The sequence below is a fragment of the Ceraceosorus guamensis genome (genome assembly GCF_003144195.1).
Source record: "Ceraceosorus guamensis strain MCA 4658 unplaced genomic scaffold IE81scaffold_6, whole genome shotgun sequence".
NCBI lineage: Eukaryota > Fungi > Basidiomycota > Exobasidiomycetes > Ceraceosorales > Ceraceosoraceae > Ceraceosorus > Ceraceosorus guamensis.
In genome coordinates this window covers 405,097-425,541 of record NW_020290001.1, presented here as the reverse complement: position 1 = coordinate 425,541, position 20,445 = coordinate 405,097, and the positions used below count along the sequence as shown (strand labels likewise).

The window sequence follows — 20,445 nt, the reverse complement described above, 5'->3', positions numbered from 1 at the left end:
CTGTGAGCCGTGGCTTGGACTTCAGAAGTCATTCAGATGTCCTCTCTACTTGGATCGCGTTGGGGGCTGCTTCATTGGGTTTTACGTCAGTCCCAGAGAAAGCGCTCTTGAGTGCGGGATGGCTGTCAAAATCCAGGGGATTTGCGCCAGTTTGCAGTCCCATTCTTCCGGTTGAGCGCGGCGAGGGCGGCAAGCCTGAGGAAGCGAAGAGGGCCGTCGTGAGCAAAGGGCTAGGCGATTCAGCGCAGCCCAGCGCGTGTTGAGGCACCAGCCTGCCTCCGCGGCAGGAGCCACTGCGGAGGAATCGAAGGAATTGGTGCAGGTAATGTGAGCGCAGAAACATGCAGCCACTTTCCTAGTCTCGGGTTGCCTGTGGCGCCGTTCCAAACGGCAAAGGCGGCAAGGAGCTTCGTGACTGAGACAGGCGCGATGCCCAGGAACCAAAACTTCTTGAATTTGCCGAACGGAACCAACCCCACACTCACGACTTGTTTCGCGCGCACGCCATGCAGCCCAGCAGTGCCTGCAGCTGCATGAAGACCAGGTCTGCGGCAATCATCAAGCGACACTGTGCTGGCTACGCATGCTGCAAGACATTCACGATTTGCGCCGGATTCGATGCTGCAGGTCTCGGCCAGGGCCATGACTCGCCAAGCAGCCGGTGCTGTTGTCACAATCCGTGAGCGTTCATCCGAGCACCGTGCTTGGCCAACGCTTGTCGAGTTGTGTGAGGTCGCGATTTGGACTGCGGGAAAGGGTGGCACTGCAGCTGCAAGGGTGTTGGATGCAATTCTGGGCAGATGGAATCGACAGAGCCACGTGGAGAGCTCCAAGCTGGGAAAGCGGAGAAACTATCAGCCGGAGGGGTAAACGTTACCAGGACCAGCACCAGACCACTCTTCCCAACGGTCATCGCTGACGGCTGTGACGACAAGGCGAAGCGTCATTCAGGATCATTTACGTGCCGTTCTCCACATTCCTTGGCAGAGCGACCAGTGCGAGCGATGAAGACGTTCGAAATCGCTGACGTGTGGTCTTGCGTCCTGACGAATCGAAACGCAGCGAATGGTGAATATGGAGGGGAATGGCGGTGTAAAGGGAAGGGGTACGTAGGCAGCGCGCCGGAAGAATGGGCTTCACAACAGGTGCGCGCAAGTTAGCGTCGCCATCCTGCATGATCGTGCACGCAGCAGGCCCCGAAATGGTCGTGTGCGGTGAAAGCGCACCACGAAGCCTCTTGCCATTCGTGATTGATGGTTGCGTCCCTAAAAAGGCCAGCTGGTCGTAGCTCACACCTCAGCAATCCATTCCAGTTCGATCTTGTCCTTCGCACTGCCGCATATTCAAGCCAGCTCATTCCCATTTCCAATTCTTTCATCGAAGACTTCTCTCAACATGGCACCCGTAGCAAACAGCACCATGCTTGACGTCGCCGTCGAGTCGAGCACTGAGCAAGCAGGCCCCTCCACTTTGGCCCTCGCACCTCCCGCTCATCCAACCTTGCAAGAGATCGAAGCTTCTCCCAGAAGACATCGTCTTTTCGGTTATCCGATCTCGCATTCAGCGTCTCCTGCATTTCAAAACCTTTTGATGCAGCGCAGCTCTCTACGCAAGGGTGACTGTTCCAACGAAGGGCCTTTCCCAACGTACAGCCTGTGCGAGACGCGCAGCATCGATGAGAAGCACATGCGACGTTACGTGCGCGAAGACGAGAGGTTTGGCGGAAGTGCCGTCACCATGCCTCTCAAGGTGGCTGTCGCTGCCCAACTCGGCAAGGAGCACATTCTGGACGAGCTCGATGCCATTGCTCAAGCGACTGGTACGGTCAATACGATCGTCGTCTACCCTTCTCAGTCTGGCTCCACTCGCCTCGAAGATCGAAGAATGATCGGCACAAACACCGACTACCTGGGCATTAGACACGCGATCCTTCGCAACGTCGCCACGCAACATGGTCTCGATCCCAGCTTCTACATGCGCGCTTCGGCCACCTATCAATTTCCGCTGGACGGTCGCAGAGAAGGCCTGAAGCACAGCGCCCTCATCATCGGAAGCGGCGGTACGTGCCGCTCCGCTGTGTGGGCTGCGCATCAACTTGGCTTGTCGCCGCTCTACCTGCTCAATCGAGATGCCGCAGAGACTGCCAACGTCGTGCAGTACTTCGACCAGCGAGGATTGAACTTGGATCTCAGACCTCTACGCTCCGAGCAAGCCTGGCAAGAGGAAGCCGTCAGGAGGGAGACTGGAGAGACCGGCCAGCTAGCTTGCACCATCGGCGCCATTCCCAGCATGGCGCCACAGTCAGCAGATGAGAAGATGGTCTACAATCTGGCACACATGTTCTTCGAGAGCGAATACCGCCCGGGCCTCGGCGCACACGCCAACGTCCAGGCGAACGTGGAGACAAGTTCGACAATTCAGCGCTTCCCGCTTCCATCCGCTCGACCATTCCTCGAGATGTGCTACAAGCCGCGCGTGACACCGCTGCTGGCGTATGCTGCCAGTCAACCGTCTGCATCGGCTTGGTCGCCCATCTGTGGAGTCGAGGCAATGATCGAGCAAGGTTTGGCGCAAGCCCGAATGTGGGCCACCAGCGCCAGTATTCTGAAGGGAGAGGCACCTCTTCAAGACCCACTTGGCTGCGCCACCGCTGCTGGCGATGCGGGTCCGCTGGGTCTGGAAGCTGAAGAAGAAGCAAGAGCGATGGCTACTGCTATGGGCGACGTCGTCGTGGCGCCCCAGAACCACGTTGCCGCCTCGATGAAGATGCCTCGCACATCTGCGTCTCAGCTCACGACTGGACTCGACACTCCTCAATCATTCGTCGCGGCTGTTCGATGAGTTGTACGGGAACCTTCCCGCACGCACTGTTTCGTTGTCCATTGTTGTTCTGGAGCCCGTTTGCAATGTATGAATTTGACGAGCAAATGGCCACGCGAAGTGGGCCAGTGAGCGGCAGCAGGAAAGCATCTGCGCCAATGCTTGAGGACATGTTCGATTGCGCGTCTGTCGATTCGATTGAAGCTCGTTCCTTGGCACGCACGCCATTCTGTCGTAAGTGAAACGTGATCTGTTTGCATATAACCGTCAGCCGAGGAACGGTACGATTGCCTAACTCCGACGGGCGTAAGGGTCAACCGCCGGCAGGCAGCTAGCTGCACTTCCTCCACATACCCTACGCACAAAAGCAGCGTGTCGTGTGCATGTTGAGAGTGGAGTGAGCAAAGAAGGCTCAACTTCGACCACTCAAGCCTTTAAGAGCGACGAGAGACCAGGACCCTCGTTGACGACAGTTCCGCGCCTGCTGTGTCTGCGAACTGGAGAGGCTAAGCACCGTCTGCTGATTTTCCCCACTTTGCTCTCTTCGGTGTTCTTTCACACCTGCGACCTGCACTTTCCAGCATGAGCGCTTTCACTCCTGTCGGCAAGCTTCCTGCAAGCAACAATGTCTCGACCGTGCGTGTGATCGACTCCACCTCGACAATTCACTACCCAGCCAAGTATTTCTTTGAGACGCCCATAGAAGGACACGAAGATCTCAACTGTCCTGCCTTCTCTTTCCTCGTGACGGACTCGAGCGGCAAGAGGAATGTCCTGTTCGACCTCGGTATCCGCAAGGACTGGGAGACCGGCTTTCCAAAATTCTTTGTGGACGGCTTGAAGAGCAGAGGTGGCTCGGTAGAGGTCGAACGTGACATTGCTGAGATTTTGCAAGATGCTGCGAAGCGAGACGCATCGCTGCCGTCGCTCGATCAGATCGAAAGCATCATCTGGTCCCACCATCATTTCGACCACACGGGCAACCCCAATCTCTTCCCTCCTCACGTATCGCTCATCGTAGGACCAGGGTTCAAGTCGGCCATCCTACCGGGCTATCCCGCGGATCCCGAGTCGCCCACAGTTTCCGCAATGTGGGAAGATCGCGACCTCATAGAGCTAGACTTCAACGATTCCTCTCGCACGCTGCATATCGGACGATTCAAAGCGTACGATTACTTTGGCGATGCTTCCTTCTATCTGCTAAACACGCCGGGACACGCACCAGGTCACATCAGCGGCCTGGCACGCGTCTCGCCCGACACGTTCGTCTTGTTCGGAGGCGATGCAGCTCATCATGCCGGCGAGATTCGTCCGCACGACGGGCATCCTTTGCCCGCCAACGTAATCATCCACTCGAGCCAGAAATACAGCAAGGGAGCTGGATGCCCTTGTGAAGTTTTGGAGCGCATCAATCCTCAACAGAGCAAAACAAAGCCATACTACGTGCCGTCCGACGACTTTTGCTCCGACCGTCAAGAAGCGCTCGACTCGTTGCTTGGTTTGGGCGAGCTAGATGCGCAGGATGGTGTCTTCATCATCCTAGCTCACGACAGGCTTCTCAAAGACGTCTTGCCACTATTTCCCAAGAAGATCAACGATTGGAGGAAAGATGATCTGGATGCCAAGACTAGATGGCTTTTTGTCGATGACTTTGCGGCAGCCGCTGATAAGGCGTAAGATGTCAGAAAGGCGAAGGGAAATTCGGAATGCAGCATCGTTACTTGGGCACCTCTGAATGCTTTGACAGGCTTTCTTGTTCGTCAGACGTGGATGTGACGCCAATGTCCTTCGAGTTGAGGATACGTACAAGTAATGAGCAATGTGATGGCACTGAAGAGACTCAAGGCGCTTCGGCACCGCCGTCGATGCAGAGTATTGCCTGCCATGTGATGCCCGGTACAGACGCAACTACCATGCTTCGCAGGACTGGAGCAAGCATCCTAAGCGTCGTCTCCCCAGTCAAGGTGTTCCTCCTCCCCATCAAATCCCAGCGCAGGTGTTTCCGATTCCGGGCTCGTGTGAGGCAGATGAATCTCCGGCGATTGCAGGGATTCTGGTGAAGGAGCTCTAGGCAGTGCCCAGCCCAAAGATCTAGCAAGCTCTGCAAGTCCTGAAGTAGAGGAAGATGAGTTGGGGCCGACTCCTGCTGAAGACACAGCATCTAGAGCCGCTTGTGCCCCGGTCTCTGAGAGCATTTCTAGCCTGGCCAACCTTTGCGTTTCTGGAGAGCGAGAGCCGGAGGGCTTTGCTTCCGGGATTTCCTGATCTTGTTCTTGTTCGTCCTTCTCATCCGACTCAGAGTCTGAAGCGTACGACGCCAATCCCGAAAGCCCAACTGCAGGTCTTGGAAGTGAAGGCGGAGCTTGCCTTGCCTGCGCAGCCCGCATCATGGCAGCTTGTGCAGCGGGATTTTTCAAAGCTGCTTGGGCTGCGCTAAGCGCCAGGCCAAGTCCAGAGGGTGGCGCTTGAGCAGAGAACGTTGGCGCGGGCGCTTCATTGACTACTGTAGAACTCGAGACTTGAGAAGGGTCCGATAGCTTTGGTCGCTTAGAGTTGGGACGCGTTGGTGCATGATCCGATGGCTTCAGCCGCTTTGCTTTGGGACCCGTTGGTACATCAAATATACGCTCAGGTGGAGGCATAATCTGAAGTGAGCCCTCCGCCTCGATTGATGGGGCCAAGGGAACTTCCTCTGCTTTCGGCGACTCCTCTGGCTCGTTCGGATCACGCAGCTCGTGCACCTTCAACGTCCCGCCTTCGACCGCCTGCAAGACCTTCTGCAGCGGCCAAATTTCTAGTTGCGGGTACTCTATGATTGCAAGTCGGCGCGGAAGACTGCTGAGCATGTCTTGAACCGTTGTCTCTGCGCTTCGCAGAGCTACGACTGTCCGCATTGCCGTATCGACAGGGCCGCTTTGATGCGCGGATGTACTGGGGGCTTCGCTGCCGCATGCGATCTGCGTCTCCGGCATCACAGGTGCTGGATGCATCAATGGACCTGAACGCTCGCTATCCGCTCTCGAACCTGTGGGGGTGCAGGTCGCGACAATTGGCTCCGCTGCAGGACGAGGCCCTGAACTGCTGGGACCTTCCAAGCTGTTCGGAGCGACATTACCTCGTCGCACCTGCGCATGCCACCAATTGCTGAACTTTGCTGTGCTCTCGTTGCGTAGACGGTCCGCGTATACATTCAAGAGTACTACGGTACCTGGAGGCAGCACTGTTTGTAGGGTCTCGCCGTCTTTGTGGTCCCCATGGCACGCTTCTTCTTTGGAGTCAGTACGAAGGCCAGCTGCCTCGAGCACCTTTGACGAATATCTCCCGCAGCTTTCGGCATCAGAATGCAGCGGCAATGTGCGGCCATGCTCTGCCTTGGATGTCACGCTTGGAGGCTGCGGCACGCCCTGCTGGCGCGCCATTCTGTCTAGCTCGTCCACGAAGATGGTATGCACGCGTTTTGCTGGATCAATGCGGTGCAATAGGGCCCTCATGGGTCTCCCTTTGCCTTTGCCGGCGCTTTGCACCTCTGACGCCCGCGCTAATGCTTTGGGCGCAAACGGAAAACGTAGATCGATAGTGAATGAGAGGCGCTGGTCCCTACGATTGAGAGTGCGAGGGTATGAAGAAAGCTGTGAGGAATTTGCGCGCTTGGAGGCCAGAAACAATAAGCCTTACTTCTGGTAGCACTCACCGACCCGACCAGGAGGTGGCATTCTCCTTGCGCATCTGCATCCCCACCGGAAGCAGCATGATGGGCAGCCTGCGGTACGAGATCTGCTTCTGCAATGCCTGCGCCTTCGCCTCTTGCGGCGGCAAACGCTGCTGCGTCTGCTGTCCCTGTCCGCGCTTCCCATGCTTTGCCTCATTCTCACGACCATTCGCGACATCCTTTGCGCGCACGTGCTGGGTGTCGGTGGAGTTGGTGAGTCCCAGCTGCACAGCCAACCTCCCAGCATTCTGAGCCTGCTGAGCGATGGCGCTTACGAAGGAAAAGTCTGCCATGAGGTCGTTGACATCTCTGGGTCTCTGCGGTGCGATCCTTCCGGCTATCCTACCAATTGCTTGAGCTCTTTCCAGTTCGGTAGGATCTTCGCGAGTCTGCGCGACGAGCAGCGTAGTCTTGGACGTGCTTGCATGCCGCACATCACAGGCAGCTTTGTGACTCTTGGAGCATGCTAGACCGCATGTGGACTGTCGACACGTCGGGCAGTTGTAGCGTGAAGGGTTGGTGTTGCACTCCACACATGTACGCGTAGCTGCCGATGGCATCCTCAGATGCAGTGCAGTGCACCACAAAGAGGTGCGAACAAGCGCCCTCTGTCGTAAACGAGCGCTACAGAGGTCAGAGTCCGCCTGAGAGCGCGAAATGGATGCAAACGAGAAGAAAGAGTTGAGTCGGAGATAACAGTGGTGGGCGTGATGGTAAGTTGGGCTTTTGCATGGGTGTCAAGTCGACGCGTGCGTGCATGCGAAGCGCCAAAAAAGTTGCAGGTCTGCTGCAATTCCCTCGTCACGTGGAGAGTCTCGTCTGTGCACGCTTCCATGCAGATGCACCTTGTGGATGACCAGCTCGAAGTCAGAAGTCTGAGTGCAATCACGAACACCGCCTCGCATGCTCAGCCGGCCCGATTCGCCCAGTCGACCACCATTCATCCTGTCGACGTCCCTTTCGATGAGCATCAGGGCAACCAACGACCTTGTTGCACTTCCCATCGCTGCAGTGTGCCGTTCGCTCTGCACGCCTGTACTCCAGATCAGCAGTCGCTAATCGCGTCACGCTTCCACGTTTCGAGTGTGAGACCGCCAGGGGTCCACCGCTATCTGCTGCCCGCTCTCACTTACTCTAGCAAGAAGAGCTGCAACCCAACTCTCGATTTAAGATGGCATCTGCTTCGATTTACTACAAGTTCAAGTCGGCAAGGGCGCCCAGTCGGATCACCTTTGATGGGGTGGGAATGAGCGTGTGGGACCTCAAGAGGGAGATCATGCTTCAGAACCGAATGGGCAAGGGAACAGACTTTGATCTCGTCATCGCCAGTACAGAAACGGATGAGGGTGAGTGTATGCAGTCCAAATTTTGCTATGCGCTCCACTTGACGCATCTGTGTGCTCCTTGGCACGTCACCTCGCAGAGTACAAAGACGATGTGATCTTGCCCAGAGCCACCTCTGTCCTCGCTAAACGTGTTCCGCCCGCAAGAGCTGGCAAGGGCACGGCTGCTCAGTACGTCGCCGACGTCGCTGCTGGTCCATCCGCAGCGCCAGGTCAAGGTGGTAGGGATGACCGCTTTTCTCAACCCAACGCTTCTGGTGTTGCGTCCAAGCCCATCCGAGGTGTAGGTGGCATGCTTAGCAAAAGGTTTGATGGCAAGGACGACAAAAGCGTGAGTAGCTGTCACTTGAGGGGCACTATATGATCGCGCCTCGACTGACACAAGCGTTCGGCACCACTGTCAGACATCTGAGGATCCCACTGTTGGCGGGGGGTCGTCGCTCGGCGTTCTGGCCGAGGGCGGAGACGAAGAAGCACGCAACATCGCCGCGATGTTCCAAGCTTCCACGGAAGCGTGGGACGAGACACAAGAACGAATGCAACAGTCAGTAGTGTGCTCGTGCACGGTGCTTAGGGTCTTGCTCTTACCACCTGCTCGTTGCAACGTTCTTTGGTTCCACTTCATTTCACAGTGCAACGTATCGAGAACGCGGTGGCGCACCACGAAGAGGAGGTCCTCCTCGGGCTTTCACGAGCGCCAACAGCTCTCACATTGCTGGCCCAGACCGGCCACCGCCCATCGGCTACATCTGCTTCCGGTGCGGCACGAAAGGTCATTGGATTCATGATTGTCCCACCAATAATGATCGCGAATGGGATAACAAGCCGAGGTTTAAGCGTACCACGGGTATTCCGAGGAGTATGCTTCGCAAAGTCGAGGTGCCGGAGGGAGCCTCTGCAGCTGAGGGCGGTGCTGTGCCGATGGTGACAGCAGATGGTGACTACGTCATCGCGCAGGTAGACAAGTAAGTCATCCGAAGCTCTATTGGCCACTCCAACATTGTTGTAATACTCCGCTGAAAAACTCGCATTCCCAGTGCTACTTGGGAGCGCGCTAGAGCGCAGAGAAAGCCACTCGGTAGAAGCGACGTCTTCAGCAGTGTACCTCAGGACGCGAGTCTGGCGTGTCCGATCTGCAGCAAGCTTCTCAAGAGAGCAGTCAAGACACCCTGCTGCAGCACACGCTACTGTGAGGACTGTATTCAGACGTATTTGCTCGAGCACGATTTCGCATGTGCGGAGTGCGATAGGCGCATTGCGGATCTGACGAGGTTGGCTGCGGACGACGAGAAAAGGGAAGCAGTGGAAGCCTATGTCGCCGCTCAGCTTGCTAAAAGCGAGAGCGAGAGAGCTGAGGGCGTCAATGCTTTGGAAAATTTGCCGCAAGCTCAAGTCGCTGAGCTCAAGGCGGCCAGATCCAACAAGACTGGAGCTAGTGCGTCTGCGCGTGATGAGGCGGGCGTAGAGGCAGCCGAAGTGCCCGAGGCAAATGCAGCGGAATCCACCACCGAGGAGACGAAGGAAGGCTCAGAGGAGAAAGTCAAGGAGCAGGTTTCGGAGAATGCGCATGGTGCCGATGACGCAGAGAAGGCAAGGTCCATCAATGACTCCCCACCGAGAGAAGACGTGGTGGCTTTAGAAGAGCCAGAGCCTGTCAAGGACATCATTCCCACCACTGCCCAGTGGAACCCTCGGCCGGTGCAGCAGACATTGATGATGCTGACTAATGCTGCACTGCCCCCTCCGATGAGGATGCAACTGCAAATGCAGCTACAACTTCTTCAGATGCATTTCATGAAGATTCTGAAAGGAGGTGGGGAGGCGCAAAGTCAGACGCAACAATTACAGCAGCACATGCCAAATCAAAACATTATGGGTATGAACATGAACCAGATGCGGGCGAATGGCTTCCCTCCCGGCTTTGCTGCCAACAACGGCATGTCGATGGGCTTCGGCGCTATGATGGGTATGAACGGAATGAATAACCCTCAAGCGATGCAGCAGATGCAGAGCATGGGGATGGGCGTAGGTATGCATATGGGCAACATGAACCACATGGCATTCAATCATCCAGCGATGCGAATGCACACGGGGATGGGCATGCCAATGGGGATGGGGAACGTGCAAGGAAATGTCGGGAATCTCTGGCAAGCCAACCAGATGCAGCAGCAGCAACATGCTCAACAGGGATATGCACAACAGCCGATAGGAGGTGCTGGCAGCGCATACATGAGGGCGCCGGTCAATGGGTGAGCGTCACGGTCGCCCGTTTCGCAACGTGGAATATTGCGCCCCGCTTGCGCTGACACAGTCTCTTTCCCATCATGTGGACAGCTTTAGGAATGATGCTGGTCGACAATCGGGAAACAAGAGAGAGAGACCGATGGACTTCCACGAGCTTGGAGGAGGCGGTGTAGGAGGGCCTGGGCCGGACAGCAAACAAGCTCGTATGGAATAGGCGTGATTGACGAGCCTACCCTGACCTCGCTCGTCGCAATGCTTGCGGTGATGGCACAACTGCACGCCTGAACTTGCTTTGTAATCGCAAAAATGTATTAGTCAATCCAACAGCAGCATCACGCCGTTCAAGATTGGCCTTGAAGCCAATGAGAGCAGCAGCCGCCCTTGGGGAGGGAGAGTCGCTAGCTCGAGACGCTTTCTGCTTCTGGGCCGGGCTGTGCATCTCCGCACACGTCTTTACACTTCCATGGGACGACGCCCACTTCGACGACTTTTGCCAGGGCTAGGATAAAGTGCGCAACTATCACGAGTACGGATGCGCCAGACTGAGCATCTCAGTTGCTCACACTGAGACGCGGACTGCTGAGACGGTTTGAAAGGCTTGGCTTGCGCGACATGTGCAACCCAACGACCGCGATCGAGGTGGCCGAGTGAGCAACGCGTCATCCTCAATCAGGGTTCCTGAGCATCGCCCCTGAAAGGCTGACACGGTCAGCAAAGCGTTTGCGTGAGTGTTCGATGGTCAGCCTCATGAGCGAAGGGCGAGCCTCTACTTGAAATGGACTGGGTTCCTGCCTCCCAACCGACCGCGTGTGAGGTTGACCATGCGTGATTTGGTCGTCATTCTTGATTATTCACGTGCAGCGTGCAAGATCTTCCGACCGATGTGGGCGCGCGCGACACAGCACCCGCACGCCTCTCGGGGAGCAGCCGCATGCATGCGCACGCGCGCTCGCTCAGCAGCACGCGGCACGGCACAGCATGCACAGCAGCGCAGTTGCCGCCGCGACCTGTCAGCAGCGAACGCGCCAAAGCTTCCGAAACCACGTCATGCACAAAGTCACTCACGACGGATGGATGACTGCCAAGCAGAGCAAAGCAAATGACCGAACGCAGTCACAGTGGTGAGTGTAGTCGTGAGTCGTGAGCAGGTCGAACATTGATTGGCGCCAATCTGGTCCATCACCACCTTTAAAACAATCATCGCAATCTTTACATAGTCTGGCTTTGAAGCGCTAATCCGAGCTTGCACGACATCATCCTCAGAAGCAAGACAAGGGCACTTTTGTGAAGGCGCAGCCAGTCTCTTCTTCAGGTCCATCCGAGCGCAATTTCGATCACGAGCATACACTTTCCGCCATCAACAAGGATGATGCAGCCACAAGATGGAGGCGATCACGGCTTGGATGCACCGCCCGTCATCCAGAACCTCTTGACGCAGACCAGCCAGGCTCAACAGAGGGTGCAAGTGTTTCTGGACAGCACCACTCCCTACACTGCAAGGAGATGGGGCGCTACCGCTGCTCTATTGACCCTGTTCATGCTTCGGGTCATCTTTGGTCAAGGCTGGTACATCAGTGAGTGGGAACTGCTGCATCGCAGCCAGCCTGGCGACCAGACCAGAGTAGGAAGCTGTTCGTTCATGACTCGACGCTAATTTAGAGTCTGCTTGTTCGTTCTTCATCTCCCTCTCGTGAAGTTTGCTACGCACTCTTCATCTACCTGCTCAACCTCTTTCTCGCCTTTCTTCAGCCCAAATTCGACCCTTCGATCGAGGCTGACTTGGCAGAGCAAGATGTGGAAGAAGGAGAGCCGGGACTGCCCACTTCTGCATCTGCCAGCGGAGGGTTTGGAAAATCGGGCGGGGTAGGGTTGATGAGCGGAATGTTCGGAACGCCTGCACCTTCTGGAGAGGAGGAATTTAGGCCCTTCATCAGGAGATTGCCTGAATTCAAAGTGAGTCAACGGCAAAGCCAAAAAGCGCCTCGATGGTTCTGGACAGAGAATCACCAGCGGGCCCAGCGATGCATACATGCTGCGAGAGTACGCGCATGGTGTGTCACTCGTAGACGCAATCCTCAGGCAGCTCGTGTGCAGAGCGCGCTTTGACAGGTCGCAGAAGCCTTCTGCGTAGGTTATCGCCGTAGACGCACGCTACCCGAGTCAAAGTGCGGTGGGCGTTTCTCTCCCAATCAACAACATGATGCTGATGATTGCTGTCCTCTCATCTCGAATCCTCCCCACACAGTTCTGGCTAGGCGCCACCCAAGCCATCCTCATCTCATTGGGCTGCACAATCACAAGAGCGTTCGATATTCCAGTCTTTGTCCCCATCCTCGTCCTCTACTTTTTCATCCTCTTTGGCATCACCATGCGAAGGCAGATTGCGCACATGGTCAAGTACAAGTAAGTTGTTCGGGCGTTTCATTGCTGTCATGCCTTGCGCTGTCAAACGCTCATTCGGACCTGCGACGGTTTCTACTAGATACGTGCCATTTGATTTGGGACGGAAACAACGCTATGGGGCCAAGTGACGCTGAAGTCTCTGGCCCAGAGGATGGACAGGGAATGGAAGGGTTGAGGGAACAAAACAAAGGTCGCACATGGTCGCGCGAGACCCATGAGTGCAAGGAAGTTTTGTGTATAAGCGCTCGTATGTCAAAGAACAATGCAACATCTCAGTCATCGCATTAGCATGCAGAGCCGGTGTCTCTCAATGGCCCGAGGAGGGCGCCACGCGCAAAGTTGGGTTGATTCGACCTTATTGATTGCAGGGTGTTCTTTTAGCGTGCGCCCTCATGCTACAGGTGCAAGCTTGAGATCTTGTCTAAGCAGGTTCCGGCAAATTGGGTGGTAGAAGCTCTTGGACTCCTCGAAGGTCTTTCGCGCAAAGTCGGGATCGACGGCGTACAGAGCTCTGTAGAGCTGCCTGGCATACTTCATCCTGCCAACCGTTTTGACCCATTCTGCGCATTGCTTTGCATACTTCGTCGCTGGATCTTCCAAAGCGATGACGAAGAAGGAGAGGAGGATTTCCCCACATTGTGCTTGGCTAAATTGATACGTCTGGTCCAGCTGTTCGGCAATGGACGCTTTGACTTTGGGTCCGAGGTGCAGCTGCTCCAGAAAGACGACCTGTTGATCCACAGACCATCCCTCGATGTCCTTTTTGCTGAAGCCCTCCGCTTTGCCGCCCTCCTTGATCACCTTGAGCCACCTGTCCGCAAGCGCGTACGACTGCTTGGCGAATCGATCGTCGTAGGTCTGTTGGACAGGCAATTTGCCGCTCTCGCTGTTGAGCCAGGCATCCCAATCCACCTCTTTCAGCTTGTCCGTCACGTGCTCGTTGCCCGCAAAAAAGTCCGCAAGGTGTTGCCTAAACTCGCCAGTGGTGACCGATCGATCGTAAAATGTTGCGAACCAGGATCGGATGAAAGGAATAAAAATGTCCAGACCTCCCACCAGCCTTTCCAGGTAGAGGATGAGGTTAGAGCCTGCTTCGTAGGGAATGCGCGAGAATGCGTCGTCCGGATCCTCATTGCCAGAATATTTGGGAACCAGTCGCTTGAATCGTGGGGTGGCATCAAACTCCTTATAGGCGCCTCCGAGTTCCTTCTCGCCGATGAGGTAGCTGATGAAACACGCGCGAAGAGTGAAAGCCGTCTCAGCGATGTGACCGCGACGCAGCACCACATGCAATTAGGACCCCGCGAGCTCTCACTCACCTGAGGCCGCGATAAGCAGGACCGACTTCCGGCCCGTGTATCTTTTGCAGGATGAGACGCTCGATCCACACATTGATGCCCTCATTCAGCCAAAAGTCTGCCCACGTAGCGCAGCTTGTCAAGTTGCCGCTCCAAAAGTGGGAAAGTTCGTGTAGAACGACGTCGCATTGCGATCTGTCTCCGCATACGAGCGTAGGCGTGAGCAAGACCAGGTTGGGCTGTTCCATTCCGCCGTAAGGAAAGCTGGGAGGCAGCACCACGCTGTCGAATCGCGTCCACGAGTAGGGAGAGATGAGCTCTTCAGCTGCCAAGAGGTATTTGTGCGTCGTGGATTTGAACTCCCACTCTGCTCGATCCGCCATGGGAGGCTCAGCCCATACTCCGCAGCGGGGCCCAAGCGACCTGAAGACAAAGTCTCCACCTACAATACCAATGAGATACGAAGGGATGCCAACGGGCTGCTTGAATACGTAGTATTTCTCCTCATCGTCTGACAAGCCTTGGCTCTCTGCAGCCAGGGGGTCTCCAGGGTGATCCTCGGACGCCTGAACGGAGCCAGCAGGCAAGGCGGACATGAGGATTGGGATCTTGGATTTGACTCTCGCAGTATACTTGATTTTGTGGCTCGGAGTGTCTTGGATGGGCACGAGGGATCTGGCGTGGATTGCTTGAGCCTGAGAAAAGACCAAAGGGCTCTTCTTGCCTTCGGTCTGAGCGGCGGTGAGCCAGCCGAGAGCGGTGCATTGATCCGTGGTGCTGTAGTGCACCACCACCCTGCCCTTGCTTCCTTTGCTCCACACTTTGCCAAGCGGTACGGTCAGCGCAGCTCCCAGCGAGCCTTTGCGCGGAGCCAGGTGCCAATCCCTCGTCTCCTTCCCTTCCACCTCCACCTTGTGAATGTCGATGTAGCTGGTATCCAGCACCAATTTATCCGTTCCCTTCTCCCCAATCACCTCCAGCTCGTGGGCAGCACTGCCAGAGATGAGTTTGGCTTCCCAATCCACTTGCCATTCCAGATGAAGGTTCAGCGTGCGAATGTCTGCCAGGTTGCTGAGCGTGTGCTGATCAGTGAAAGGAGGTCTGGGTGGAGGTGGGATGCTGCCCGGAGCGGGAGGGACCCAAGAGGAGGCGCTCATCCTGCTGCTGGTAGAGAATGAGGACGATGGTGAGAGAAGGGTCTGCTCAAAGGCGCCAATTTTCTGGAATCGATTTGGCACTGCGAAGGGCAGACTAGCTGTGGGCTTTGGCGAGCAAGACGAGAATTGGCGGCCAAGTGTTGACCGAAGTGATGAACGCAGTGCAGACGGCTGTTGACGCACAGCGATGCGAGCGGACATTCGACGAGCACGAGGGAGGGTGAGAGGCGCGAAGAGAGCGCTTTGGGGGCTCAGCTAGAGATGGCAAGTGAGCAAGAGATGTAGAGTGGGCGTGAGCCAGTCAAAGATGTGTGAGCACCGCGTTGCGAGGCAGTCGAGCGCACAGTCACGAGTGGGCAGCGGTCATGCAGCGACCAGCGACCGGCGATAAGGCCGAGAAAGCAGCTCGTAGCATGCAGCGCGATCCACGAATCACGAATCTTCATCATTCCGTGATTATTCGCCTGTCGTGTGTGTCTCAGACACACGCAGGTCACAGAGTCGCGTGGGTGGGCCGTGCCGATTGTTGTGTCGATACACACACCAAGACTATTCAATCACGTGATCCAGAGGAGGTTGCATCAACTTTTCACGTGACCCTCTCGGAGCTGCTACAAAAGCCGCGGGGGAATCATGAATCAAGAATGTTGCGAGTTGCCCAAGGCGCGCTAGCAGCAGCTGCTGCTGCATGCACGCAGCATACGCTCCGCTCCTTTCTGGACTTCTTCTCAGCCAGGAAACGCGGGGCAGCATCCTCGAGTGACTGCTGACGACTGTGCTTTGCATCATCACTTCTCTTTGATCACCGGGACTCGTTGGCAGGTAACAGAGCTCTCCTCTAGCGTTTTACACTAGTGACTCTGTGCAAGTACAAGCCAAAACCTGAGCGAAGACACCTGAATCCCCCGAGCGCCGTGCCTCCACAAAGATGCTTGAGCCACCTCCGCGGTCGATGACGTCTCGATTGGCAACTTGGTTGAGCGGCAATGGCAGGAGCAGTCACACGCAGCCGGTCAAAGCTGCTGGTGGTGCATTCGACATTGTTGCAGCACCCCTCTACGATTGGACTCATCGCTTTGCCGCGCTTGCCAAGCAGCATTCGCCAACTTGGCTTGCAGATGTTGTTGCCCAGATCGAACCGCACGCGGGGTCAATCTTGACAGCTGCGCTGACCGTTGTGCTGGTCGCCTTCCTGACCTCGACGATCATTAAGCGCAGGAAAGAGTCCGCGAGGCCAGTGTCTGTGGCTGTGCCTCACGCCGTACAAGCAGGATGGAATGGCATGGTGCTTCCCTACCCCACCGTCTCCTCCAAAGCCCATCCTCGACTAATCACGTGCTACGATCCATCCACTGCTCAGCACATCTCCGATATCCAGGCTGATGATGCGTCTGCCATCTTTGAGAAGGTGCGCAGAGCACAAGCGGCTCAAAGAGCCTGGCGCGACTCGCCATTTGCGAGGAGAAGGCGGGTACTGAGGACAATCAAGCAGTGGCTCGCCAACGATATGGAAGTTGTGGTCAAGGTGGCTTGCAGGGACACTGGCAAGACGGTGAGTGATTCGAAGTCGTCTTTCGAGCTATCCCGCCTACAACTACGCTCGATCGACGCGTCCTGACGCTCCGTCTTCAGGCAGTAGATGCGCTGCTTGGCGAAATCTTGACAACCTTTTCGAAGCTCGACTGGCTCATCGGCAACACCGAGGCTGTTTTGAAAACGGAAGTGCGGCCCTCGAACCTTTTGTTGGCACACAAACGATGCAAGGTCTTTCACAGACCTCTAGGCGTTGTCGCCGCCTGTGTCAGCTGGGTAAGTCCTGCGCTTGGGGCTGCGTCGGCCGCGCGACCAGGTTCTCATCTTGTTTTGTGGCTGCGCAGAACTATCCCGTCCACAATCTAATCTCACCAGCAATCGCAGCTTTGGCTGCTGGAAACTCTGTGGTGGTCAAGGTAAGCGCGGAATCATCGATTCTCCACTTTGAGAGAGTCAGGCTGCTTACCTTGCCCCGGTCAATACTGCAGGTCTCCGAACAAGTGGCTTGGTCCTCTCAGTACGTTTTGACAGCCTTGCAAGCATGCCTCGTCGCTTGTGGAGAGTCTCCAGACCTCGTCCAAGTGGTCGTATGCTATCCCGGAGATGCCGAAGCCTTGACAGCCAATCCAGCCATCAAGCATCTGACATTCATCGGATCGGAGACGGTGGCAAAGCTCGTCGCGCAAAGCGCCGCCAAAGCGATGATACCGACTTGTATGGAGCTCGGTGGTGCAGACCCGATGATCATACTTGAAAATGTGGACCTCAAGTATTTTGCACCTACCTGGATGAGAGGCACCTTTGGCGCGGCGGGGCAGAACTGTAGTCAGTACAATGCCGTGTCTTCACCGCTCATTGTCGCCACTATCTCACACATCGAACTGTCTGCGATACAGTTGGTGCTGAGCGCTTCATCGTCAGCTCAAAAATCGTCGACGAATTCATTGCATTGATGGCACCTCGCATCGAAGCGCTCAAGCCAGGCTCATTCTTAGCTGATACTCGTTTCTCCGAGTCCAAGGACGCCAAACAGGCTGGCGACCATGTTGAGCACGTCGACATTGGCCCCCTGATCACGGGTGCCAGAATCGAGGCTTTGGAGGCCATCATTGCCGATGCGGTCAAGGCTGGCGCCAGAGTCATCATCGGCGGCAAACGCTACGCGCATCCCAAACACGCACACGGGCATTACTTCCAGCCGACCCTCATAGTAGACATCAAACCTGACATGGCAATTGCCCAGGAGGAATTATTCGCGCCTATATTCCGCGTCATGTCCTTTGACAGCTTGGACGACGCCATTGCTCTAGCGAACGGCACTCGCTACGGGCTAGGCTCAAGCGTCTTTGGCTCCAACAAGAAGCAATGTATGTACGTGGCTAGCAAACTCGATGCCGGCATGTGCAACATCAACGATTTCGCATGTGGCTACCTCAACCAGGGCTTGCCTTTCGGTGGAGTCAAGGCATCCGGCTACGGTCGCTTTGCCGGACCAGAAGGTCTGCGTGCGCTCACTTCGCCCAAGGCCACGACTGAAGACATTTTCTTCTCGGCAATTCGCACAGCGATCCCACCCCCGCTCGACTACCCTCTGACCAACCCAACGAATGCTTGGAGCTTTGCGCAAGGTCTTGGCAACTTTGTGGGAGGCAGTCTCTCGCAGAAGGCGCGGGGGATCTTCGCGCTCATCCGTGGATCGTTGTGAGCTTGTGCGGACATGGCGGGTCAGGACGTGTGGGTGAATAATGTACGCACCTGGCTGCCATCATTTACGCGCGCCTACCTGGTGCTAGTGCGTGAAGGAGGTGTTTAAGGCTCAAAGCTGCGCCAATTCTCCTGTCTGTCTGCTGCATTCATTATTGCATGACGAACCACCCGTCCATGCATCTATCCATCGCTTGGCTCGATGAAAGCTCCTCAATCAATGAATATAAGCTGACCTTGCAAAGCTGCGCGCGCACGCACCTTCCTGCGAGAATGCCGAAGGTGTGGTTGCTGATCAAATGGTTGATTGCAATTCAGTGAAAGCCCAGTGTGAGTCAAATCTTAAGTGACTCCTGAGCTGGCCTCAAATCGGGAACCCGAGCTTCCCAGGCCCGATCTCTTGACCACGGGATGCCGAGCAGTCATGCGCACACAATCACTCAGTAGTCACAGTAGTCACGTCACGAGTGCGCTTATCGTGAGTTTGCCGGCGCGCTATCCGCGACCCGCAACAGCACCAAGAAAAGTCGCGATAGCGGCACTACGCCGGGATAATACACTCATGACTCAAGACTGTCATGCGTGTCACTTAATTGTTTGCTTACTTGCCTATCGTCATTGAGTCGTAAACATCCCAAACGTAGCGCGATCGCATCTGGATTGGCCGGAGCGCGCGCGTCAACCTCCCCGCGCGCGTCCGCCTTTCTCATGCTTGATACTTAGATTGCTGTGATTCATCATTGGAAATTCATTTGATAATTCTGTCCTTCAACCATCAATCAAAACGGCGCTCGTCAGCCCATCCAGAATTGTATAGCAACGCCTTTTCATGCAAGGTGGCTAGCGCGCATGAACGCCCTAACAGAACGATGGTTTATGCGTGCCGCCATCACTGATTCTCCTCATCTGGTGGCAGCGACTCAAGAATATCTAATGTACTCCTTGCAGGTTGTGTCACTGCGCCGACGCGAGAGAGGTTTGCGGCGCCTTGCTCGGTCGCACCTCGCCCCGGCCATGATATGATTGTGTGATGATCCGGAGTAGAAATAATAATAAAACAGTCAGAGTAGACGCGCCGCGCCAGCGAGCCATGCGCGCGCAAACCAAAACATCGCAGCTGCTGGGTAGGTGCTGCGCTGACCTATCCAGGCGTTTCCAGCAAATCTGAATCTTGCCGCTGCACGAAGCGCCTTCGCCTTGTGCGGCTCGCCCGGCCTGGTAGCGGCGCAGGGTGCTCTGGTGCTGCGCTGCATGCTGATGCGCCAGCTATGGTGGCCATTCCACATGGCCGGAGCGCCGCTGCAAGTCCTGCCTCCGAGACCTCCGCCACGGCGCCGCTCACTGCTGGTGACTGCTCATAGCAGCAGCAGCAGCCCAAGCGCGTTGGCGCGCTTCGCCCACGCGTCTGTCCATGCATGCATGCACGCACTCGCCGCTCGTCTGATGTCTCCGACAAGAGCGCCGAGGCTGTCTCGAGCCAGCAGCAGGCTGCTAGCTGCGAACGCAAGCGCGTCCCGAGCGCGGCTCGTCGTAGCACCGCTTCCGGCTCGTCCCCTCCTCTTCGTCTGCTTCGCGGTCTAGAAAGCAGCGCACACGCGTGTGTATAGCTATAGCTGATCTCCAGCAGAGCGGCGAGGCCCAACTTGATTGCGCGCGTACTCGGGCCTCCTCACCAGCGTTCACGTTGATAGCTCCCCACCTGCACCCTTACGACCAACCCCTCTCCTCCTTGGCACGCGTCGAGGAGCTATCTCACCTCTGGTTGCACGGATCGGTCGCACGGCACGCCGTCCGTAGTCACCACCATACTGGCACACCAGCTCCCTTGTCATCCACACCAAAGCCCTTGCTCATCCAATATCCATTCCCGCGCGTCCAACGCGATCTCGACGGCCCGAATCTCTGCCACCAACTTCTATCCGACTTGCCTCCTCTCATCACCCTTGCGCCCATCTGCCCCTCATTCCGACGCTCTCCGTCCCACTCGATTTCTCATTACCCTACGACGACTTGTACGCGTCGTCATCTCTTCGCACATCGTCCGGTTGAAATAAGGGACTTGCCGAGATAGTAATTAGGCGGCAGGCGCGGAACTTTCTTTGGCCTTCTTTCCCGACATCAAAATAAAGTTGCAGCCGCTCATTTGGGTGAGTCTTTTGCGTTGGCAGCGCACGTGTCTGGCGGGAAAAGCGTCTAGCGAGTAGGCCAGTTCGCGTTGTCGCGCGCGCACTCTC

The 20,445-nt window shown here is 56.2% G+C and overlaps 7 protein-coding genes across 7 annotated transcripts; 5 read left to right on the top strand and 2 right to left on the bottom strand.

Moving 5' to 3' along the window:
* The first annotated feature begins 1,193 nt into the window (after positions 1 to 1,193).
* On the top strand, positions 1,194 to 2,924 carry IE81DRAFT_320460 (hypothetical protein). Its single transcript, XM_025513040.1, has one exon. It carries the CDS (start codon positions 1,396 to 1,398, stop codon positions 2,839 to 2,841), a length of 1,446 nt encoding a protein of 481 aa, XP_025372436.1. The 5' UTR covers positions 1,194 to 1,395; the 3' UTR covers positions 2,842 to 2,924.
* A 256-nt stretch (positions 2,925 to 3,180) lies between these two features.
* On the top strand, positions 3,181 to 4,983 carry IE81DRAFT_320459 (hypothetical protein). The gene has a single exon (XM_025513039.1). It carries the CDS (start codon positions 3,403 to 3,405, stop codon positions 4,495 to 4,497), a length of 1,095 nt encoding a protein of 364 aa, XP_025372435.1. The 5' UTR covers positions 3,181 to 3,402; the 3' UTR covers positions 4,498 to 4,983.
* On the bottom strand, positions 4,664 to 7,252 carry IE81DRAFT_210782 (hypothetical protein). Its single transcript, XM_025510967.1, has 2 exons — positions 6,512 to 7,252; positions 4,664 to 6,417 (listed from the first exon to the last, which is right to left on the bottom strand). Exons 1-2 carry the CDS (start codon positions 7,087 to 7,089, stop codon positions 4,761 to 4,763), a joined length of 2,235 nt encoding a protein of 744 aa, XP_025372434.1. The 5' UTR covers positions 7,090 to 7,252; the 3' UTR covers positions 4,664 to 4,760.
* Positions 7,253 to 7,402: 150 nt separating this feature from the next.
* Positions 7,403 to 10,462, top strand: IE81DRAFT_210729 (DWNN-domain-containing protein). Its single transcript, XM_025510966.1, has 6 exons — positions 7,403 to 7,875; positions 7,953 to 8,203; positions 8,277 to 8,416; positions 8,505 to 8,837; positions 8,910 to 10,121; positions 10,213 to 10,462. Exons 1-6 carry the CDS (start codon positions 7,701 to 7,703, stop codon positions 10,328 to 10,330), a joined length of 2,229 nt encoding a protein of 742 aa, XP_025372433.1. The 5' UTR covers positions 7,403 to 7,700; the 3' UTR covers positions 10,331 to 10,462.
* Positions 10,463 to 11,224: 762 nt separating this feature from the next.
* IE81DRAFT_320456 (retrieval of early ER protein Rer1) lies at positions 11,225 to 12,823 on the top strand. The gene is made up of 4 exons (XM_025513038.1): positions 11,225 to 11,690; positions 11,813 to 12,069; positions 12,362 to 12,519; positions 12,599 to 12,823. Exons 1-4 carry the CDS (start codon positions 11,483 to 11,485, stop codon positions 12,645 to 12,647), a joined length of 672 nt encoding a protein of 223 aa, XP_025372432.1. The 5' UTR covers positions 11,225 to 11,482; the 3' UTR covers positions 12,648 to 12,823.
* Positions 12,824 to 12,909: 86 nt separating this feature from the next.
* On the bottom strand, positions 12,910 to 14,974 carry IE81DRAFT_328212 (zincin; the record flags this gene model as incomplete). Its single annotated transcript, XM_025515096.1, has 2 exons — positions 12,910 to 13,744; positions 13,839 to 14,974. 2 exons carry the CDS (start codon positions 14,972 to 14,974, stop codon positions 12,910 to 12,912), a joined length of 1,971 nt encoding a protein of 656 aa, XP_025372431.1.
* A 738-nt stretch (positions 14,975 to 15,712) lies between these two features.
* On the top strand, positions 15,713 to 18,500 carry IE81DRAFT_320454 (ALDH-like protein). Its single transcript, XM_025513037.1, has 5 exons — positions 15,713 to 16,526; positions 16,607 to 16,783; positions 16,852 to 16,923; positions 16,996 to 17,332; positions 17,404 to 18,500. Exons 1-5 carry the CDS (start codon positions 15,903 to 15,905, stop codon positions 18,210 to 18,212), a joined length of 2,019 nt encoding a protein of 672 aa, XP_025372430.1. The 5' UTR covers positions 15,713 to 15,902; the 3' UTR covers positions 18,213 to 18,500.
* The last annotated feature ends 1,945 nt before the right edge of the window (positions 18,501 to 20,445 follow it).

Coding starts and splice junctions, on each gene's coding strand:
- IE81DRAFT_320454 (XM_025513037.1), top strand. CDS start 15,903: ATGCTTGAGCCACCTCCGCGGTCGATGACGTCTCGATTGGCAACTTGG. Junction 16,527..16,606: donor GCAGGGACACTGGCAAGACG/GTGAGTGATTCG, acceptor CTCCGTCTTCAG/GCAGTAGATGCGCTGCTTGG. Junction 16,924..16,995: donor GAAACTCTGTGGTGGTCAAG/GTAAGCGCGGAA, acceptor TCAATACTGCAG/GTCTCCGAACAAGTGGCTTG.
- IE81DRAFT_210782 (XM_025510967.1), bottom strand. CDS start 7,089: ATGCCATCGGCAGCTACGCGTACATGTGTGGAGTGCAACACCAACCCT. Junction 6,418..6,511: donor GCCACCTCCTGGTCGGGTCG/GTGAGTGCTACC, acceptor TCTCAATCGTAG/GGACCAGCGCCTCTCATTCA.
- IE81DRAFT_320460 (XM_025513040.1), top strand. CDS start 1,396: ATGGCACCCGTAGCAAACAGCACCATGCTTGACGTCGCCGTCGAGTCG.
- IE81DRAFT_320456 (XM_025513038.1), top strand. CDS start 11,483: ATGATGCAGCCACAAGATGGAGGCGATCACGGCTTGGATGCACCGCCC. Junction 12,070..12,361: donor GGAGATTGCCTGAATTCAAA/GTGAGTCAACGG, acceptor CTCCCCACACAG/TTCTGGCTAGGCGCCACCCA. Junction 12,520..12,598: donor GCGCACATGGTCAAGTACAA/GTAAGTTGTTCG, acceptor GGTTTCTACTAG/ATACGTGCCATTTGATTTGG.
- IE81DRAFT_320459 (XM_025513039.1), top strand. CDS start 3,403: ATGAGCGCTTTCACTCCTGTCGGCAAGCTTCCTGCAAGCAACAATGTC.
- IE81DRAFT_210729 (XM_025510966.1), top strand. CDS start 7,701: ATGGCATCTGCTTCGATTTACTACAAGTTCAAGTCGGCAAGGGCGCCC. Junction 8,838..8,909: donor GTCATCGCGCAGGTAGACAA/GTAAGTCATCCG, acceptor TCGCATTCCCAG/TGCTACTTGGGAGCGCGCTA. Junction 10,122..10,212: donor ATGAGGGCGCCGGTCAATGG/GTGAGCGTCACG, acceptor GGACAGCTTTAG/GAATGATGCTGGTCGACAAT.